The following is an 18358-nucleotide window of genomic DNA, read 5'->3' as shown; positions in this document are numbered from 1 at the left end:
TGCTTGTGGGACCTTGGAGTGATGACACAAGCCTTTAAACCTAGCATTCAAGAGGAAGAGGCAGGTGAATCTGTAAGTTTGAGGCTAGCCTGGTCTACATAGCAAGATCCAGGCAATCCAAAGCTGCAGAGTAAGACCTTGTCTCAAAAACAATTGTTATGAGAATGGGGTAGTCCCAAACATCAAGATGATCAGCTCAGACACAGTTTGTTAAAGCATTACCATTATTATTGTATAGACATATAAACAGATGTGTACATGGTTTTTATGTGATGCTCTGATATACATTCATGATTTGTAATTATCAAATCAGGAAAGCAGCAATTTTATTCTCTTAAACATTTCTCTATGTTAGGAACCTTCATAATACTCTATTTTTTTTAAATATGTCATATCATTTTATCCAGTGTTTACCTCCTTGTGCCATAGAAAACCCAAACTGGTCTCTTCTCTCTATACTTTGTTTCCTCCTGTTTCTCCTCTTTCTCACTGTCCTGATTCCTCATTTTCCTTCACAATCCCATGAGCACTGTCTACTGTGTTCCTCTGTAATTTCCCTTTTAATTTGCACAAATGAGTGAGAGCATATGATACTGATTTTCTGTTTCTGGGTTATTTCTCCTAACAGAATTTATCCATGCCAATCATGCTAAATCAAATCTCATTCGTTTCATGACTGACTAAAATTTCATTCTCAATAAATGCCACATTTTTAGTTTGTTTGTTTTCTTTCCTGGGGATGGAACCAAGGGAATTCTGAATGTTCCGCAGATGTCATACCTTGGTGCTTCATCTCAGTCCACTATATTTTCAGGCATTCACGCATTGATTGACATTCTGGAATCCCATAAAAACACAAAACTAGAAATCACTATATATATATATGACCTGTAGTGGAAAAAAAGGAAAGAAAGATATACAAATACAGTAAAAGAAAAAAGAAAGGAAAATAAAACCCTGACACAACATTATGAAACAAGGAGCCTCAAAAGCTACCTTTGAGTCCATTTTCTTTCAGCCATCTATCTCTGCCTTCTCTCCCACAGAGTTCCCTGAACCATGAAGGGAGAAATTTGATTGAGACATACTATTAAGGTGTGGGTGTTCTAACTTCTCTCACTCTATGCACAATTGCTGGGTGTAAGTCTCTGTATTTGTTCCCGTCTACTGCAAGAGGAAGCTTCTCTGATGATGGCTGAGAAAGGCATTGATCTACGAGTATAGCAGAATGTCATTAGAAGTCATTTTATACCTAAGTTCTTTTAGTAGAAAGTAGTATTTAATTTTATACTAGGTCCATGGGATGTCTGGTCTGTTTCTTGTTCACTAAAATAGTGTTGAATATGGGTTCCATCTTGTGAAGTGGGCCATAAATCAAATAAGATGTTCATTTTGTTCAAGATTGTTTTGGTTATCTGTGGCAGTTAGTGGTTCCATATAAATTTTAGGATAGTATTTTTCCATCACTGTAAAAAATGAGACCAGGAATTTGATTGGGATCACACTGATAAAGAAAATAGCTTTGGTAGAATAATCATTTTTACAATTTCAATACTACCAATCCATGAGCATAGGAAGTCATTTCATTTTCTAGTGTCTTTCTCTATCTCTTTCATCAGAGGTTTAAAATTTTCATTGTGGAGATCCTCCACTTCCTTAGTTAGGTTTATTCCTAGAAATGAACATGGTTGAGCAAGTGTCTTTGTAGTAGGATGAAGCATCTTTTGGGTATATACCAAGAGTAATAAAGATGGATCCTGAGGTAAGTCAAGTCCGATCTTCCTGAGGAACCTTCACACTGATATCCATACTGGCTGTACAAGTTTGCACTCCCACTACCAACGGAAGAGTGTTCCCCTTACTCTACATCCTTGCCAGCATGAGATGTCACTTGTTTTGGTGATATTAGCCACTCTGATAAGTGTAAGATGAAATTTCAAAGTAGTTTTGGTTTGCATTTCAATGATAGCTAAGGATGTTGAACATTAAGTGTTTCTTGGTAACTTGAATTTTTTCTATTGAGAATTCTGTTTAGATCAGTATCCCATTTTTAATTGGGCTTTTTTTCATATCTAGTTTTTTATGTATTTATTTATTTATTACATATACAGTATTCTGTCTGCATGTATGCCTGCATGTCAGAAGAAGGAACCAAATCACATTGTAGATGGTTGTGAGCCATCATGGGTTGATGGGAATTGAACTCAGGACCTCTAAAAGAGTAGCCAGTGCTCTTAACCTCTGAGCCATCTCTCCAGCCTAAAGAATGATTTTCTTTTTTTTTCTTCATATATATATATATATATATATATATATATATATATATATATATAATTTTACAATACCATTCAGTTCTACATATCAGCCATGGGTTCCCCTATTCTCCCCCTCCCACCCCCTCCCCTTACCCCCAGCCTACCCCAATTCCCACCTCCTCCAGGACAAGACCTTCCCAAGGACTGCAATCAACCTGGTAGACTCAGTCCAGGCAGGTCCAGTCTCTTCCTCCAGCCTGAGCCAAGTGTCCCTGCATAAGCTCCAGGTTTCAAACAGCCAACTCATGCAATGAGCACAGGACTTGGTCCCACTGCCTAGTTGCCTCCCAAACTGATCAAGCCAATCGACTGTCTCACCTATTCAGAGGGCCTGATCCAGCTGGGGGCCCCTCAGCCTTTGGTTCATAGTTCATGTGTTTCCATTCATTTGGGTATTTTTTTTCAATAATTGAGTAAAACTGAAATTTATTATAAGCCACAGTCGTCCTAGGGACCTCCATGCTATATATATAGCCTCTATGGTTCTATGGGTTGTGATCTGATTGTTCTTTATTTTATATCTAGAATCTACCTATGAGTGAGTATATACCATGACTGTCTTTCTGGGTTTGGGTTACCTCACTCAGGATGATTTTTTTCTAGTTCCATCCATTTGCCTGCAAATTTCATGCTTTCATTGTTTTTCTCTGATGAGTAGTACTCCATTGTGTATATGTACCACATTTTTTTCATCCATTCTTCCGTTGATGGGCATCTAGGTTGTTTCCAGGTTCTGGCTATTACAAATACATATCTAGTTTTTTATTCTTCATATATTTTAGGTATTATCCCTTATCAAATGTGTAGTTTGTCAATATATATTTTTCATTCTTTCAGCTGCTGATTTGTCTGAATGATGGTATCCCTTGTCATACAGAGGCTTCTCAGTTTCTTGAAATTCTAAAATTATTAATTATTGATTTTTGTGCCTATGCTAATGGTGTTCTGTTCAGAAAGTCTTTTACTGTACCAATGAGTTGAAGGCTATTCCTCACTTTCTCTTCTATCAGATTCGATTTTATGTTAATATTTTTGATCTGTTCAGAGTTGAGTTTTTTATGAGTTTTATGCAAGGTAAGTATGGATCTGTCTGGATTCTTCTACATGCAGATACCCAGTTTGACCAGCAATAATTGTTAGACATTCTATCCTTTTTACAGTGTAGATCTCTGGCCTCTTTATCAAAATTAGGTTCCAAAGGTGTATGGATTTATGTCTAGGTCTTCTATATGATTCCATTTATGAACGTGTCTGCTTTATGCCCATATCATGCTGTGTTTATAACTATTGCTTTATCGTAAAATATGTTATCGGGGTGGTGACACTTCTATCAGTTCTTTCATTACTTGGGATTGTTTCTGCTATCCTATGCTTTTCATGTTTCCATATGAAACTGAAAATTATCCTTTCAATACCTGTGAGAAACGGTGTTGGAATTTTGGTGGGAATTGAAATTAATCTGTAGATATCTTTTGGTAGGGTGGCCATTTTCACTGTGTTAATCCTACTGATCCATGAGTGAGGGAGATCTTTACATCTTCAGAGATCTAACTCAGGTTCTCTCTTCAGTGTTTTAAAGTTTTTATTATACAAGGCTTTCACTTCCTTGGTTAGAGTTACCCCAGGATATTTTACATTATTCAAACTATTGTAAGAGGTATTGCATCTAATGAGGTAATCATGTGGTTTTTTGTCTTTCAGTTTGTTTATATGGCAGATTATATTTATTAATTTACATGTGTTGAACTATCCCTGCATCTCTGGGATGAAATGTACTTGATCATAGTGGATGATCTTTTTGATGTGTTCTTTGATTCAGTTTGCAAGTATTTTATTGAGTATTTTTGCATCTATGTTCATGTAGGAATTTGGTCTGTAATTGTTTTTCTTTGTTGAGTCAGTATGTGGTTTGAGAATCAGGGTGACTGTGGCCTCCCTCATAAAGTGACTGGTCAAAATTCCTTCTGTTTCTATTTTGAGGAGTATTGGCATTAGCTATTATTTTATAATCTGGAAAGCGCTTCTTCTTCTTTGGGAAAACACCAAATGGCAGACAACGCCGGTGCAGCGGGAGGTCCAGGAGGACCCGGGGGCCCAGGACTAGGAGGCCACGGCGGCTTCTGTGGAGGATTCGGCAGTGGTCTTAGGGGCTGCGGTCGTGGTCGAGGCCGTGGCGGTGGTCGAGGCCGCGGGGCTCGTGGAGGTAAAGCTGAAGACAAGGAGTGGATCCCCGTAACCAAGCTGGGCCGCCTGGTTAAGGACATGAAAAGCAAGTCCCTGTTCTCCCTTCCCACTAAAGAATCCGAGATCATTGACTTTTTCCTGGGTGCATCCCTAAAGGATGAGGTCCTAAAGATCATGCCAGTGCAGAAGCAGACTCCGGCTGGCCAGCGGACCAGGTTCAAGGCTTTTGTCGCTATTGGTGACTACAATGGTCATGTTGGTCTTGGTGTGAAGTGCTCCAAGGAGGTAGCCACTGCCATCTGAGGGGCCATCATCTTGGCCAAGCTGTCCATTGTCCCTGTGCGGAGAGGCTACTGGGGGAACAAGATTGGCAAGCCCCACACTGTCCCGTGCAAAGTGACAGGCTGCTGTGGCTCTGTGTTGGTGCGTCTCATCCCTGCCCCCAGAGGCACTGGCATCGTCTCTGCTCCTGTGCCTAAGAAGTTACTGATGGTGGCCGGTATTGATGACTGCTACACGTCAGCCAGGGGCTGCACTGCCACCCTGGGCAACTTTGCCAAGGCCACCTTTGATGCCATCTCCAAGACCTACAGCTACCTGACCCCCGACCTCTGGAAAGAGACTGTGTTCACCAAATCTCCTTATCAGGAATTCACTGACCATCTTGTGAAAACCCACACCAGAGTGTCTGTTCAGAGAACCCGGGCTTCAGCTGTGGCCATGACATAAGGGTTTTTATACAAGAAAAATAAAGTGAATTAAATCTGTTAAAAAATAAAATAAAATCTGGAAAGAACCTGGCTCTGAGTTTTTTGTTGTTATTGCTGTTGTTTTCTGTTTATTTGTTTGGTTGGTTGTTTGGTTGGTTGGTTGGTTGGGTGGTTGGTTGGTTGGGTGGTTGGTTGGTTGGGTGGTTGGTTGGATGGATGATTTTGGTTAGGAAAATTTAAGGACTGCTTCAATTTCATTAAGTGTTACAGGGTCTGATAAATTGTTTATCTGATCTTGATTTAACTTTGGTAGGTGGCATATACTGAAAAAAATTATCCATTTCTTTTAGGTTTTCTAATTTGCAAGAGTTCAGGTTGTTAACATATGTCCTTATTCTCTGGATTCCCTTGATGTCTTTCATTATGTCCTCTTTTTCATTTCTAATTTTGTTAATTAGAATCTTGACTCTTTGCCTTTTACTTAATTTGAATAATGTTTTGTCACTCTTGCCGTTTTTCTCAAAGAACCAACTCTTTGTGCCTTAGTTAGGGTTTCTATTGCTATGCAGAGACACTGTCACCACAGTAATTCCTATTTAAAAAAAGCATTTAAATTGGGGTAGTTAACATTTTCAGACATTTAGTCCATTATCAACATGGTGCGACATGATAGCATGTAGGTAGACATGGTTCTAGAGAAGTAGCCAAGTATCCTACATCTTGAATTACAGACATCAGGAAGTTGTCTGAGACACTAGACTGTATCTTGAGCATTTATGAGACCCCAAAGCCAGTCTCCACAGTTCCTCTAATAAGACCACACCTCTTAATAGTGCCACTTGCTTTGGGGGCCATTTTCTTTGAAACCACCATATTCCATTCCCTAACCCCTAAAGGCTTGTAGCCATATTATAATGCAAAAAAATGCATTTAGTCCAACTTCAAAAGTTCCCATAGTCTACCACAGTCCCAAACTTATTTAAAAGTCCAAAGTTCAAAGTCTCTTCTGAGATTCATGCAATCTTTTAACTGTAATCACCTGTAAAATCAAAATCAAAAAGCAGATCAAATACTTCCAACATACTATGACACAGAATACACATTATTATTCTAAAACATAGGGAAGGGGACATAATGAAGAAATACCAACCAAAGCAAGACCAAAAACCCACTTGGAAAACTCCAAACTCTACATCTCCATGTCTGAGGTCAGAACATTCTTCAGATTCCTCTCCAATTCCTTTAGTCTTTATTGCCTACAACATACTTTTTTCTCTTGGGCTATTTCCATTCCCTGTTAGTAGATTTCCTCAGAAGATGTCCCATGACTCTGACATCTCTAAAATCTTGGAGTCTCCTAGGCAATCTATACTAGGCTATTTTGAGATTTCCTCCAGCAATGGCATTAATACAAATATTTTCACTTTAGCCTCAGGCAGTCCCCAGACAAGAGAGAAAAAAAAACAGTCACTTTCTTCACCAAAATGTCACAAGAATGATCTCTAGACAATACATTAAAATTCTTCTCCTCTGAGAGCTCTTGAGCCAGCCCCCAGAATTCAAATCAAACTCAGCACCACTGTCTTCCATGTTCCTAGTAGGATGTCCCATTAACCAGCACTTTATACAGTCAACTGCTTTTCTAATCCATAGTCCCAATGTTTATATTCCTTCAAACAAAAGCATGGTCAGGCCTATCACAGCAAAACCCTAGTCCCTGTTACCAACTTTCTGCCTTAGTTAGCATTTCTATTGTTGTGAAGAGACACCATGACCACAGCTACACTTATAAAGGAAAAACACTGAGTTGGGGTGGCTTACATTTTCAGAGGTTTAGTCCATTACCATCATGGTGCGACCTGGTGGCATGCTGGAGTAGTAGCTACATGTCCTACATCTTGACATGCAGACAACAGGAAGTGGTCTGATACACTGGGCAGTATCTTGAGCATATATGAGACTTCAAATCCAGCCTCCACAGTGGCACACTTCCTCCAACAAGACCACACCTACTCAAACAAGGCCATGCCTCCTCAAAGTGCCACTCCCTTTGGCGGCCATTTTCTTTCAAACCACCACACTTAGTTTCATTGATTTTTGAATTCCTTTTCTTGTTGTTTCTATTTTATTTATTTCACCCCTGAGTTTGAGTATTTCTTGCTCTTTACTTCTTTGAGGTTTGATTTATTCCTTTGTTTCAGAGCATTCAGGTGTGCAATTAGGTTGCTAATATGAGATCTCTCCATTTTCTTTTTTTCTTTCTTTTTTTTTTGTATGCAATTAATGCTAGAAATTTGCCTGTTAGGACAGTATCATTGTGTCCCACAAGTTTGGGTATGCTGTGCATTCATTTTCATTCAATTCTAGAAAGCCTATGTTTTTTTTTTTCTTATTTTCTGTCTTGAGTCATTTTTCATACAGTTTCCATGAGTTTATAGACTTTCTTTTGTTTCTCTTGATGCTGATAAACAACTTTAATCCATGATGGTCAGATAAGATGCAGGTTTTTATTTCAATTTTCTTGTGTCTGTTGAGACTTGGTTTGTCTCTGAGTATGTGGTCAGTTTTGGAGGAAGTTCCATGAAGTGCTGAGAAGGTATATTCTTTAGTGATTGGGTGAAATGTTCTGTTACTATCTGTTCGGTCCATATGTTTTATAATTTCAGGAAGATCTCTCATTTCTGTTTAGTTTTTGTCTGGCAAATTCTGCCTATTTACATCAGCTCCTTCACAGTCTCGCTCTGTCTCAATTTGTAAAAGCCCACCTCAGCCCACCTCTGAGGACTTACAGTTCTTAAGAACTATTACTGCCTCCTGTGAAATTTTGCCAAAAGTCAGATCCCAACTCCAAATATCAGAGCCAACCTTTTCCCACCCACAAGACTAGAGGTTCCCTTCCAGGGACTGACTGGCATCTCAATTTTACCCATATGCCCACTGTCAGGTGAATTAAACATCTTCTTGTGATGGTAGACTCATTTTCAAATTGGGTGGAGGCATATCTGGTTTCTAATAAGTGGGCTCAGACGCTTGCAGATCTCCTTCTCTGGAAAATTATTCCCCTGTTTGGGATTCCTGCCTCTCTCCAGTCTGACAATGGTCCAGAGTTCACCTCCCAGATTTCCCAGATACTAGCTAAGACTCTTAATATTTTTTGACATTTTCATGCCCTGTACCATCCTCAGTCCTCAGGGAAGGTGGAGCATACCAACCAGTCTTTAAAATACTAAGATGTCACAGGAGCTTCACCTTGACTGGGTAAAATTATTGCCTCTATCTCTTTTCAGGCTCCAGGCCCTTCCCGAGTGGGCCCTGTCAATCTCCCCATCTGAACTCATGTATGGGAGACCAGCTCTAACACCAGGCCTCCTATCCAAACCTTCACCTCTCCTGACCACCTCTTAACTCCCTTACCCTGTCATCTTCGTTCTCTCCTGGAGTGGAATTCACCGACCATTCCTTACCCCAGCCACGTGATAACCCATGTCCACCCCAAATCCACACTGGGGATCAGGTCCTTCTTTCCCCTCTAGGCCAGTGCTCTGCACCCCTTTCCCCTAAATGGCAGGGATGCTTCAAGGTAATCCTTGTAACCCCCACAGCTTCTAAGCTCGAATTCTCTCCCCACTGGATTCACCTGTCTCACCGGAAACCTTTTATCTTACCCTCACATCAGGAGATTTCCTCCTCATACACAGTGACACAGACAGGGCCCTGCTCTCTCAAGTTCCAGAGGACACCAGGATCCACTGACTTGTCACCAATTCCAGAAGAATGAGGTTTCACCTCACAAGTTTTTCCTTCCTGGTTCCCTCTCCTGTCTCTACTGACCATATTTTGCTTCATCATTTCCCTCTGTGTCTCTAATAACATAGTCAAACTTCTAATTAACTACTCAGCTAATTGTTACAGGACCACCATAGAGCCAGAGGCCAGGGACCATCAAGTATACCCAGGTAGCAAGGAACAATAACAGTCCAGAGGTGTTTACACCCCCATACTCAAAAGGGTCTGGACTCTGCAAAAAACATACTTTAGTCATTGGATGAGATTTCTAGCATGACAATTAGGGTGTTTGGCCATCCTATCATGAGAGTAGGTCAGTTCGGGCTGTCTCTCAACCATTGCCAGTAGTCTATTGTGGGGGTATCTTTGTGGATTTCTGTGGGCCTCTCTAGCACTTTGCTTCTTCCTATTCTCATGTGGTCTTCATTTACCATGGTCTCCTATTCCTTGTTCTCCCTCTCTGCTCCTGATCCAGCTGGGATTGCCCTGTAGGAGATGGGAATGGGAGGTGGGTTGGGGGAAGGTGGGGGAGGGAATGGGGAGGACAAGAAATCCATGGCTGGTATGTAAAATTAAATTAAATTATAAAATAAAAAACAGACTTTAATATAACAATCTATCACTGTTAAATGCCCTCAGCAATTGACCACCTGTGTCTCCTGGATGCTAAACTAACAAAGAAAGCAGGTGCCTTGAGGTTTATCTCAGATAAGACTTATTTCAGGTGAAAATTAAAAACATGTTCCAGGTCTCTCTCTCTCTCTCTCTCTCTCTCTCTCTCTCTCTCTCTCTCTCTCTCTCTCTCTCTCTCACATTAACCAATAAAATTCTGATATCAGAGTACTAAACATTATGATATCGTGGCTTCCAGCTCAAGATTTTAAATTCTCTGTGGCAGCTTCTTAATATTTAAAAATTCTTTCAAGCTCCAGAGCTAGCTTAAATCCACCTGGACAGGTCCGATCCATTTTAAATAAGTATAATTCCAACTTTCCTGATCCCAGGATCCCCCTCTCTCACCCTGGGACTCCTGGGAGACCCCCCTCCAAGGTAAATTATTTTTTTATAAACTCCCTCTTCTGCCTCACCAGCACCTTGTCAGACCCAAACAGTCACAGAGCCCAAAGCAGTGGAGGACAATCCATGACCTCAGGATGTCTGGCTACCCCAAAAGCCCCCTTCCCTACCCCCAAAAGTTAACTGATGCCCACCAAGTCAGCTAGAAGCAGTTTTGGGAGACATGATACCCCCATTTCCGTTCACCCACCATTTTTTATTAAAAAAAAAAAAGAAAGAAAGAAAAGAAAAAGAGTCTGGAATGTTAGAATTCCTAGCCACTCTGCCAGCTGATGCCCTCACGTGCACTGGCAAGATGCTTAGTCATCCCAGAGCCTTATGTCCTACGTAATCTGTGTGCTGTGTGATCATGTAATTTGGGCGCAGCATGATCATGTAATATATGTGCATGTGTGGCGTAGCTACATAAGCCCATATGTGCATGTGGGGGGGGAACCTATAGAAGCAGGTTCCACTTATCCCTCCTCCCTCTTCCTGCACAGTCATCCCCCATAGGCCTATCACATCCCTTCTCTTCCCTTCCCTTAATAAACTCTTATGGTGGGTTTTGTTGTACCTCACAGCATAGGAATTTGGGGTCCAACATTGTCAAATAGAGCAAGGGTCCATGTCTTCAAAACCAGAAACATGCCTTTTGCTCTTCTGCCTGCTTACTCCAACCTCCAAACCTCCATCTGTCATTAACAGAATATTCTGCACAAGTAGGAAAAGATAGCCTCCTCAAACCACAGAGATGTGAAGGTAGCTACAGCCACTATGACCTCTAACACTACAGAGTCAGATAAGGAGGAGCTACATACAACAAACTTCAAGCCCCTCAAATTACCCTGGCTTTGGTCTCATATAAGCCAGGAAAACGTGCAGACTCCAGGACTGGCTTTAGAATCCTTCCTCATAAGTGCTCCCAGAGATACACTTGTGTGTACAGACACATAGGTTGACCATCAGCACACAGAGGTTTAGTTACAATACACAAAATTCCTGAATAGCTAGGAAAGACTACAGGGCAAATAAATGTCTCATTGATGATATCAGTCAAATATGAAGGACTTCTGCCTGGGAAGTGAACGTGGCTCACAAGAATGGCCAGACTTTCCACATTCCAGAGAAATCCCAGGTTCCTCAACATGGTCAATACTGAGACCTCAGACACACTAGGCCAAAGACAAAATATGTCATAGTATGGGTGATCTTCACAGTCCAGTGGTCAATACTGGGACCTCGAACACACTGGGCCCAAAGATAAGATACATCATATTATGGGTGATCTTCACAGTCCAGTGAAGAACCAACAACTTTAACTTGAAAGAGTCAGAGCACTGATCTGCTCACAAACTGGAAAACCTTCAGAGCAGGGCCTGGACCCCGGCCTGCAGTGAGCAGAACAGCAGCCAGGGGTAAAGGGGGAAGTGAGGTGTGGCAGCAGGCTTCCTGCACACTGGGGCCTCAGATGGACTAGCTCTGGTCCACCAGCTGATTACCAAAACATGTCCTAGTGGCTTCTCACAGCCTCTGGATTATTAGGCTGCAGTTTACACCTAAAGCCTGTGGATGCGGGAACAACCACAGGGGACTTGGTTATACTTATTAGCAGTAAGGAATCTGAACATGTCTCCTTTTCATCTCTCAGTTTAACTGAATTTTTAAAAACATTTTTATGAATTCCATGAGAATTTCATGATGTATTCTGATCATATTTACCACAGATCCTTCCTCTATGTCCTTCCAGATCAACCATCAGCTACCAATTTGTCAGCTTTGTTATTCATCAAAATAAAATAAACCTACTCTGATTGGAGATGTGCATATACTGATTGGAACTGTACATATATTGCAGAGGATGTATCCACCCACTGGAGCACAGGAAACAGCAGGATCCATGCCTGTAGAGAAAACAGACTCCTTCAGCAGAAACCATCAACTCCCCACAGCTCCTCAGCTAGTGATGAGGGCTCATGAGCCCCTCGACCCTCTGTGCTAGAATGTGATGGGCCTGATCTTGTTCAGGTCTCATAGCAGCAGCCAAAGATGCTGTGAGTTCCTGAGTGCAGCGGTCTGCTCTTGTCCAGAGCACACTGTTTCACTCTGGTCCTCTCTGCTCTTCTTTCATAGTGTTCCCTGATCAAGGGGAAGAGGGTGATACAGATGTCCCATTAGTGACTGAGCACTCCATTGGCATTCACTCTCTGCATTTTGAACAATTGTGAGTTTCTCTATAAACCACACTAAACTAAACATGAAACTGATGAGGTCAGAGAGCTGAACTAATCTATGGGAACAAACAGGAATACAGAGACATTTTCATACTTAGTTTATTTAGCATAATAATTATAGGTACACCCATGGGACCAATGAGCTCCCCAACCATGTGGCTGGGGTCATGGCCAGATTTACAGTACTTTTTAAAAGTTAGATTAATTTTTACTGATTAAATAGTAACAAAAATTATGCACATAAATATTCTAATATTACAGAAATATAAAAGGAGGCTATTCATGAAACAGTGTCAAGGCCACCATGAGATCCAGCAATCACTCCTGGGTACAGATCCAGAGGACACAGCCAGTGTGTCAGAGGTTTGCTCACATGCTCACAGCAGTGCCGTTCACAATAGCCAAGAAACGGGAACCACCAAGCGTCTGTCAGCTGGTGAAGAGGAAAGACATGGAACAGCCACACTGTTACAGCCGTCTCCACCTCCAGTTACAAAGTTAGATGTACTGCTCCTTCACAGTGAACACTGGCCATGGTCTATGCATGAGTAGCAGCAACATGTGGCTTATATTCTGCTTGCTAGTGATGTCACTCATTCTTTTCATCATTATGATAAAAATGCTGCTTCATGTGACAGCATTAATGTAGCTGTGCAGCGTGAAAGATGGGAAAGGGCAGTGGAAGATCTAAATTCCCACCAGGAAACATTGCGCAGCTAGGCTCACCCTAATACCACTGTTGGTTATGCTTGCGTCTGTAGTTCCTGTTCATTTACTCAGATTTCCCATTTCCAGTATTCCCTCAGTTTGTGTCTTCTTTATTATCTCTATGTCAGTTTTCAAATCTTGAACTGTTTCCTTCACCTGTATAATTGCTTTTTCTTGGTTTTCTTGGCTTTTTTAAGGGATTTATTGATTTTTTTTTTCATTTTTTGTTTATCTTTTCATCTTTGAAGGCCTCTATCATCTACTTAAAGTCATTTTTAAGGTCAATTTCTTCTGCTTCTTCTGCTTTGGGATGTTCAGGTCTTGCTGATGTAGAACTACTAGGTTCAGGTGGTGCCATTATTGGTCTTTATTTTTCTAACTGTATTTTTGCACTGGCACCTACCCATCTCTTTCTCCACTTGGTGCAAGTGGTGTCTGTGTCTGAGGGGAGCCTTTCTTGGTCCAATCTGAGCTCTTGGTCCTCTGGAAATCAGTTCTGGCAGACTCTCTTAGTCCAATCAGTGCTGGTGAGCTCTGTCTCAGGGATCAGTGCAGTCTGGGAGGGTTGGGGGAGGTCTTGTAAGTTATAGAGTCTGGTGGGAGATGGTGGAAGTCTGGCCTGCCTGCAAGAGACCTGCCTGTTGGCCTGAGACTAGGTCTGCAATGGGTGGTGGTGTGGGGGCATGGGATTGTGCCCCTGGGCCCAAGGCCTAGAGGCTGGGGTGATCTGCTAGGAGAACAAAGACTCACCTCTTAGTCTAATCGACACTGACAGGCTCTGTCTCAGGGAGCAGTGTGGTCTCGGAGGGTCGTAATGTCTTCTTAATTGTTCGTTTTATTAGAATAAAGTGACTTCTTCATCTCTTATAATCAGTTTCAGTTTGACATATATTTCTCAGATGTTTGGATATGAATGCCTACTTGATTCCTTTTTCCATTTTCTTGGAATACGTTTATCCATTCTTTAACTTTAAGGAGGTGCCTGTTGTTAAAGTTAAGATAAGTTTCTTGTGTATAATAGAAAGATGGCTTTTGTTTCCTCATCCATTTGCCTACCCTGTGTCTGTTGATTGAATCCAGAGTTTGGGACAATAATACTTAAAATTATTTTTGAAAACTATGCAATGATTGCCATGATTTTTATTGCAGTTTGTCTTCTTAGTGGTATTTGTGTTTCAGTAATTATACCTTCATTTACTTTCTTTCTGAAGTATCTCAGCTATGCTTATTATTTCTCTACTCTGTCACATTGCCTCCAGTGTTGTTCATGGGGCTGGTTTGGTGAATATGAATTACTTTAGCCTGAATGTATTACAGAAAGTTTTTCTTTCTCCCATAACAATGGCAGATAGTGTTGCTGCTACAGTAGTCCAGGTTGGCATGTGTGGTCTTTTAGTATGTGAAGTACATTGTTGACCTTTCTAGTGTTTAAGTCATCATTGAGAAAGATGTTATTTTGATGGGTTTTCTTTATATGTCACTTATGTTTTTCCTCTTGGAGCTTTCAATACTTTTTTGTTCTTTCTACTTAGTGTTTTAACTATAATATTCCATGGGGAATTTCTTTTCTCATCCTGTCTATTTGGTGTTTTGTGCACTTCTTGTATCTGTATAGGTATGTGTTTCCTTAATTGGGAAAGTCTTCTACAACCTTGCTGAAGACCTGTTCCATGCTATTGACCTAAGATTCTTCTCCCTTAGCTGCTTCTACATTTAAAAGATATGTTCTTTTCACGATGTTCCACAATCCCTGAATGTTCCTTTCCTGTATGTGAGTTTGTGGGTTTTTTTTTTTAATTTTCATAGTCTTTCCTTCTGTGATCTAATGATGATACTTTATCTTTAAGACCTGATCTTCTACCTGAGGCATCCTATATATAAGAATCTCTCCTGAGTTTTTTAATTATGTTATTGAGCTTTAAAATTTCTTCTTCAATTCAACTTTAATTTTCTACAAGTTTCCTATTTCAATCTTTAATTCTGGATCAACATAATTTAATTCAGTTTTGTGTTTTCTTGGGCATCACTCAGGCATTTATTGCTATTCTCTTTAAGTTCGTTATATGTTTGTTTCTGTCTCCTTTAAACATCTTGAAATCTTTAGTGCAGTTTATGATTGTTATTTTTAAGAACTTGTATGGATTCAACTAAACAATTCTCATTAGACAGTTTTATATAGGATCGGTGGATTTATGGGTAGGCATACTGTTTGACATTTCGTATTGTTTTTCTTTTGATGATAAGACCTAGACAGATGGACTTCTTTTATTGGTTGTGTATCTGATATGGACTCAGCAAGGTATAAATACTGGAAAAGCCTGAAGATTGTGAAGGTATAGGTGGAGATCCTCGGGCTAGGCCAGGGACTGGATGTAGGACCCAGGCTCAGACTGAGGATTGAGGTGAGTACAAATGAGTTAGAATTAAATGACAGAGTCAAGACATGTCCTGAGCACCGGATATGCTGGCCAGGCTGGATCATAGGACAGATTTAGCATTGGGTGTGACTGGATAAAATATGATCAACAGAGGGGAGTGAGTTGAGGTAAGATGTGCATCCTGTTCTAAGTCTGGAGCTAAGTCATCCATTTAATACTTGGAATAGGGAATTTAGAAGATTCATTTTCCAGATGAAAGCAATTATCCATTTAGGAGAAGGAAGTTGCACCCTAGAGTAGGAATAACCATCTCTTGAATGGCAGTCTGTCCCCTTAAAAAGTCCTTGAGGAACTTCTTGAACCCACTTGTAAACTGAGAATTGAGACAAGGATTAATGTAATAATACACTGACTAGAATTGTTCATATACCTCATCTTTTGTCCTAAGAATACACTTTAAACTAGAGCTCTTAACAGGTATGCAATGAAAAATCTACGCTCTGCAGACTCCTGTATTCTCTCCCTGAGTGTGGTCACACTATGAGGTATTCATTCTGCCCCTCATCAGTATACTGTGGGTTTTTTGGAGGAAATGTATTTGTTTTGTTTTGTTTTGTTTTGTTTTGTTTTGTTTTGTTTTGTTTTGTTTTGTTTTGTTTTTGTGCACCAGGACAAGTAGCCAAGTGTCCCTCCTGATGGCACTTTGGACAAGGCCCAGATGGTGGCCCACGCGGGGCAGGGCAGGCACGAGCCCAGTGGCCTTCTCTACCATACTTAAAACAGGGACCTGGAGGCCTTCAGGTGGCTGGTTGGATAGCTTGTGCCAGCATTTGGTAGTTCTGTCTATGGGCTTTCTCATCTCTCCCATGGTACACCTTAAAAGCCAATGCTAAGACTTCTGCCTGTGAGGTCAGAGGCCCTCTCTCCAGATGCTGAAGTTTAGCCCTGATATCAGGGGAGCTCTGCAAGACAAAGTGGGTCATAAGGAGCTGTCTGCCCTCTGGGCTTTCGGGATCCAGACTAGCATATTGTAAGACAGCCTTTGAAAGCCGTTCTAAAAAATGAGATGGATTTTCTCCCTTATCTTGAATTACATTTTTTTTTTACTGCAGCACTTTTATTTTCCTTTACACAATGACGTGTTGCTGGGGCCTAATGTTCTCACTGAACAGTAGAAAACCAAAATTTGTCATTTCTTAAAAGAATTGAGTACAAAAAACCTTACATAAATTAAAAGGATGAATACATTTACAGGTGTCAATGCAAACTTTCCCAGCTCAAGGCAAGTAACAACCCACGGCGGTCAGGAGGGAAACACCAGAACAGAAACCGGGTCCTAAGGCTCTGAGTTTCCCACCATTAGACCGGCAAGACGAAAGTGGTAACTGGTTCAGGAACCCTTGCCAGCCTCGAGAAATCCTGGAAGTCAGCTGTTGGTTTTAATACCCTGCACAGATCACTGCATGGTGATTCACAGATCCACCAGGCTGGGGTTCTCCTCCACAGCTGTGCTCTCCCCAGCCATCAAGTGACCGAGCCACATGACTAAGGACTAAATCAAGATGTGCACAGGGTATTAAATATATACCAAGGGAACAGTTAACTTGAATACAAGGTCAAAAATCAACAACAAGTTCTACGATCCAGTGCTGATATTGGATACAAGCTTCACGGACAAATTTCTTTTCAAAGGCTTATTCCAGTTTCATGAGGCTAGCATAAGGCGTGTACATTTGCCAGGGCAAAATTGATACTTCAGAATTAGCTCATGCAGCAGATGCCTGGCACCTGCTCAGTCCATCTAGAAGCATTTGCGGTGGACGATGGAGGGGCCCAACTCGTCATACTCCTGCTTGCTGATCCACATCTGCTGGAAGGTGGACAGTGAGGCCAGAATGGAGCCGCCAATCCAGACTGAGTACTTGCGCTCAGGGGGAGCAATGATCTTAATCTTCATTGTGCTGGGTGCTAGGGCCATGATCTCCTTCTGCATCCTGTCAGCAATGCCTGGATACATGGTGGTTCCACCAGACAGCACTGTGTTGCCATACAGGTCCTTGGGGATGTCCACATCACACTTCATGATAGAGTTGAAGGTGGTCTCGTGAATGCCACAGAACTCAATGCCCAGGAAGGAAGGCTGGAAGAGTGCCTCTGGACGCCAGAAGTGCTCATTGCCGATGGTAATCACCTGCTCATCAGGCAGCTCCTAGTTCTTCCCCAAGGAAGAGGACGATGCAGCAGTAGCCATTTCTTGTTCAAAATCCAGGGCAACGTAGCACAGCTTCTCCTTAATGTCGCGCACAATTTCTCGCTCAGCCGTGGTGGTGAAGCTATAGCCCCTCTCAGTCAGGATCTTCATGAGGTAGTCTGTCAGGTCCCGGCCAGCCAGGTCCAGATGCAAGATGGCGTGGGGCAGGGCAAAGCCCTCATAGATGGTCACAGTGTGTGTGACCTCGTCACCAGAGTCCATGACAATGCCAGTGGTGCGCCCAGATGCATACAGGGACAGCACTGCCTGAATGGCCACGTACATGGCTGGGGTGTTGAAGGTCTCAAACATTATCTGCGTCATCTTCTCTCTGTTAGCTTTGGGGTTCAGGGGTGCCTCTGTCAGAAGCACCGTGTGCTCCTTAGGGGCCACACGCAGTTCATTGTAGAAAGTGTGATGCCAGATCTTCTCCATGTCATCCCAGTTGGTGACAATGCCGTGCTCGATAGGATACTTCAGGGTCAGGATACCTCTCTTGCTCTGGGCCTCGTCATCCACATAGGAGTCTTTCTGGCCCATGCCCACCATGACGCCCTGGTGTCGGGGGCACCCAACAATCGAAGGAAACACGGCCCTGGGGGCATCGTCACCAGCAAAGCCAGCTTTGCACATGCCGGAGCCATTGTCAATGACGAGTGCAGCAATTTCTTCTTCCATTGCGATTGGCAAAGGACAGGGCGACGAAGCAGCGAAAAGACACGCAGCACAAATCGGC

The 18358-nt window shown here is 41.9% G+C and overlaps 1 protein-coding gene and 1 pseudogene across 1 annotated transcript; one reads left to right on the top strand and one right to left on the bottom strand.

Annotated features, from left to right (window-relative positions):
• Window positions 1–4361: 4361 nt before the first annotated feature.
• LOC114684257 lies at window positions 4362–5247 on the top strand (annotated as a pseudogene).
• Window positions 5248–16799: 11552 nt separating this feature from the next.
• Window positions 16800–18311, bottom strand: LOC114684256 (actin, cytoplasmic 2-like). The gene has a single exon (XM_037209841.1). The coding sequence runs from the start codon at window positions 18298–18300 to the stop codon at window positions 17581–17583; it is 720 nt and encodes a 239-aa protein (XP_037065736.1). The 5' UTR covers window positions 18301–18311; the 3' UTR covers window positions 16800–17580.
• Window positions 18312–18358: the final 47 nt, after the last annotated feature.

The sequence above is a fragment of the Peromyscus leucopus genome, chromosome 12 (genome assembly GCF_004664715.2).
Source record: "Peromyscus leucopus breed LL Stock chromosome 12, UCI_PerLeu_2.1, whole genome shotgun sequence".
NCBI classification, from domain to species: Eukaryota; Metazoa; Chordata; class Mammalia; order Rodentia; family Cricetidae; genus Peromyscus; species Peromyscus leucopus.
Note: the sequence above shows the minus strand (reverse complement) of the source record. Positions and strands in the feature narration are given on the sequence as shown.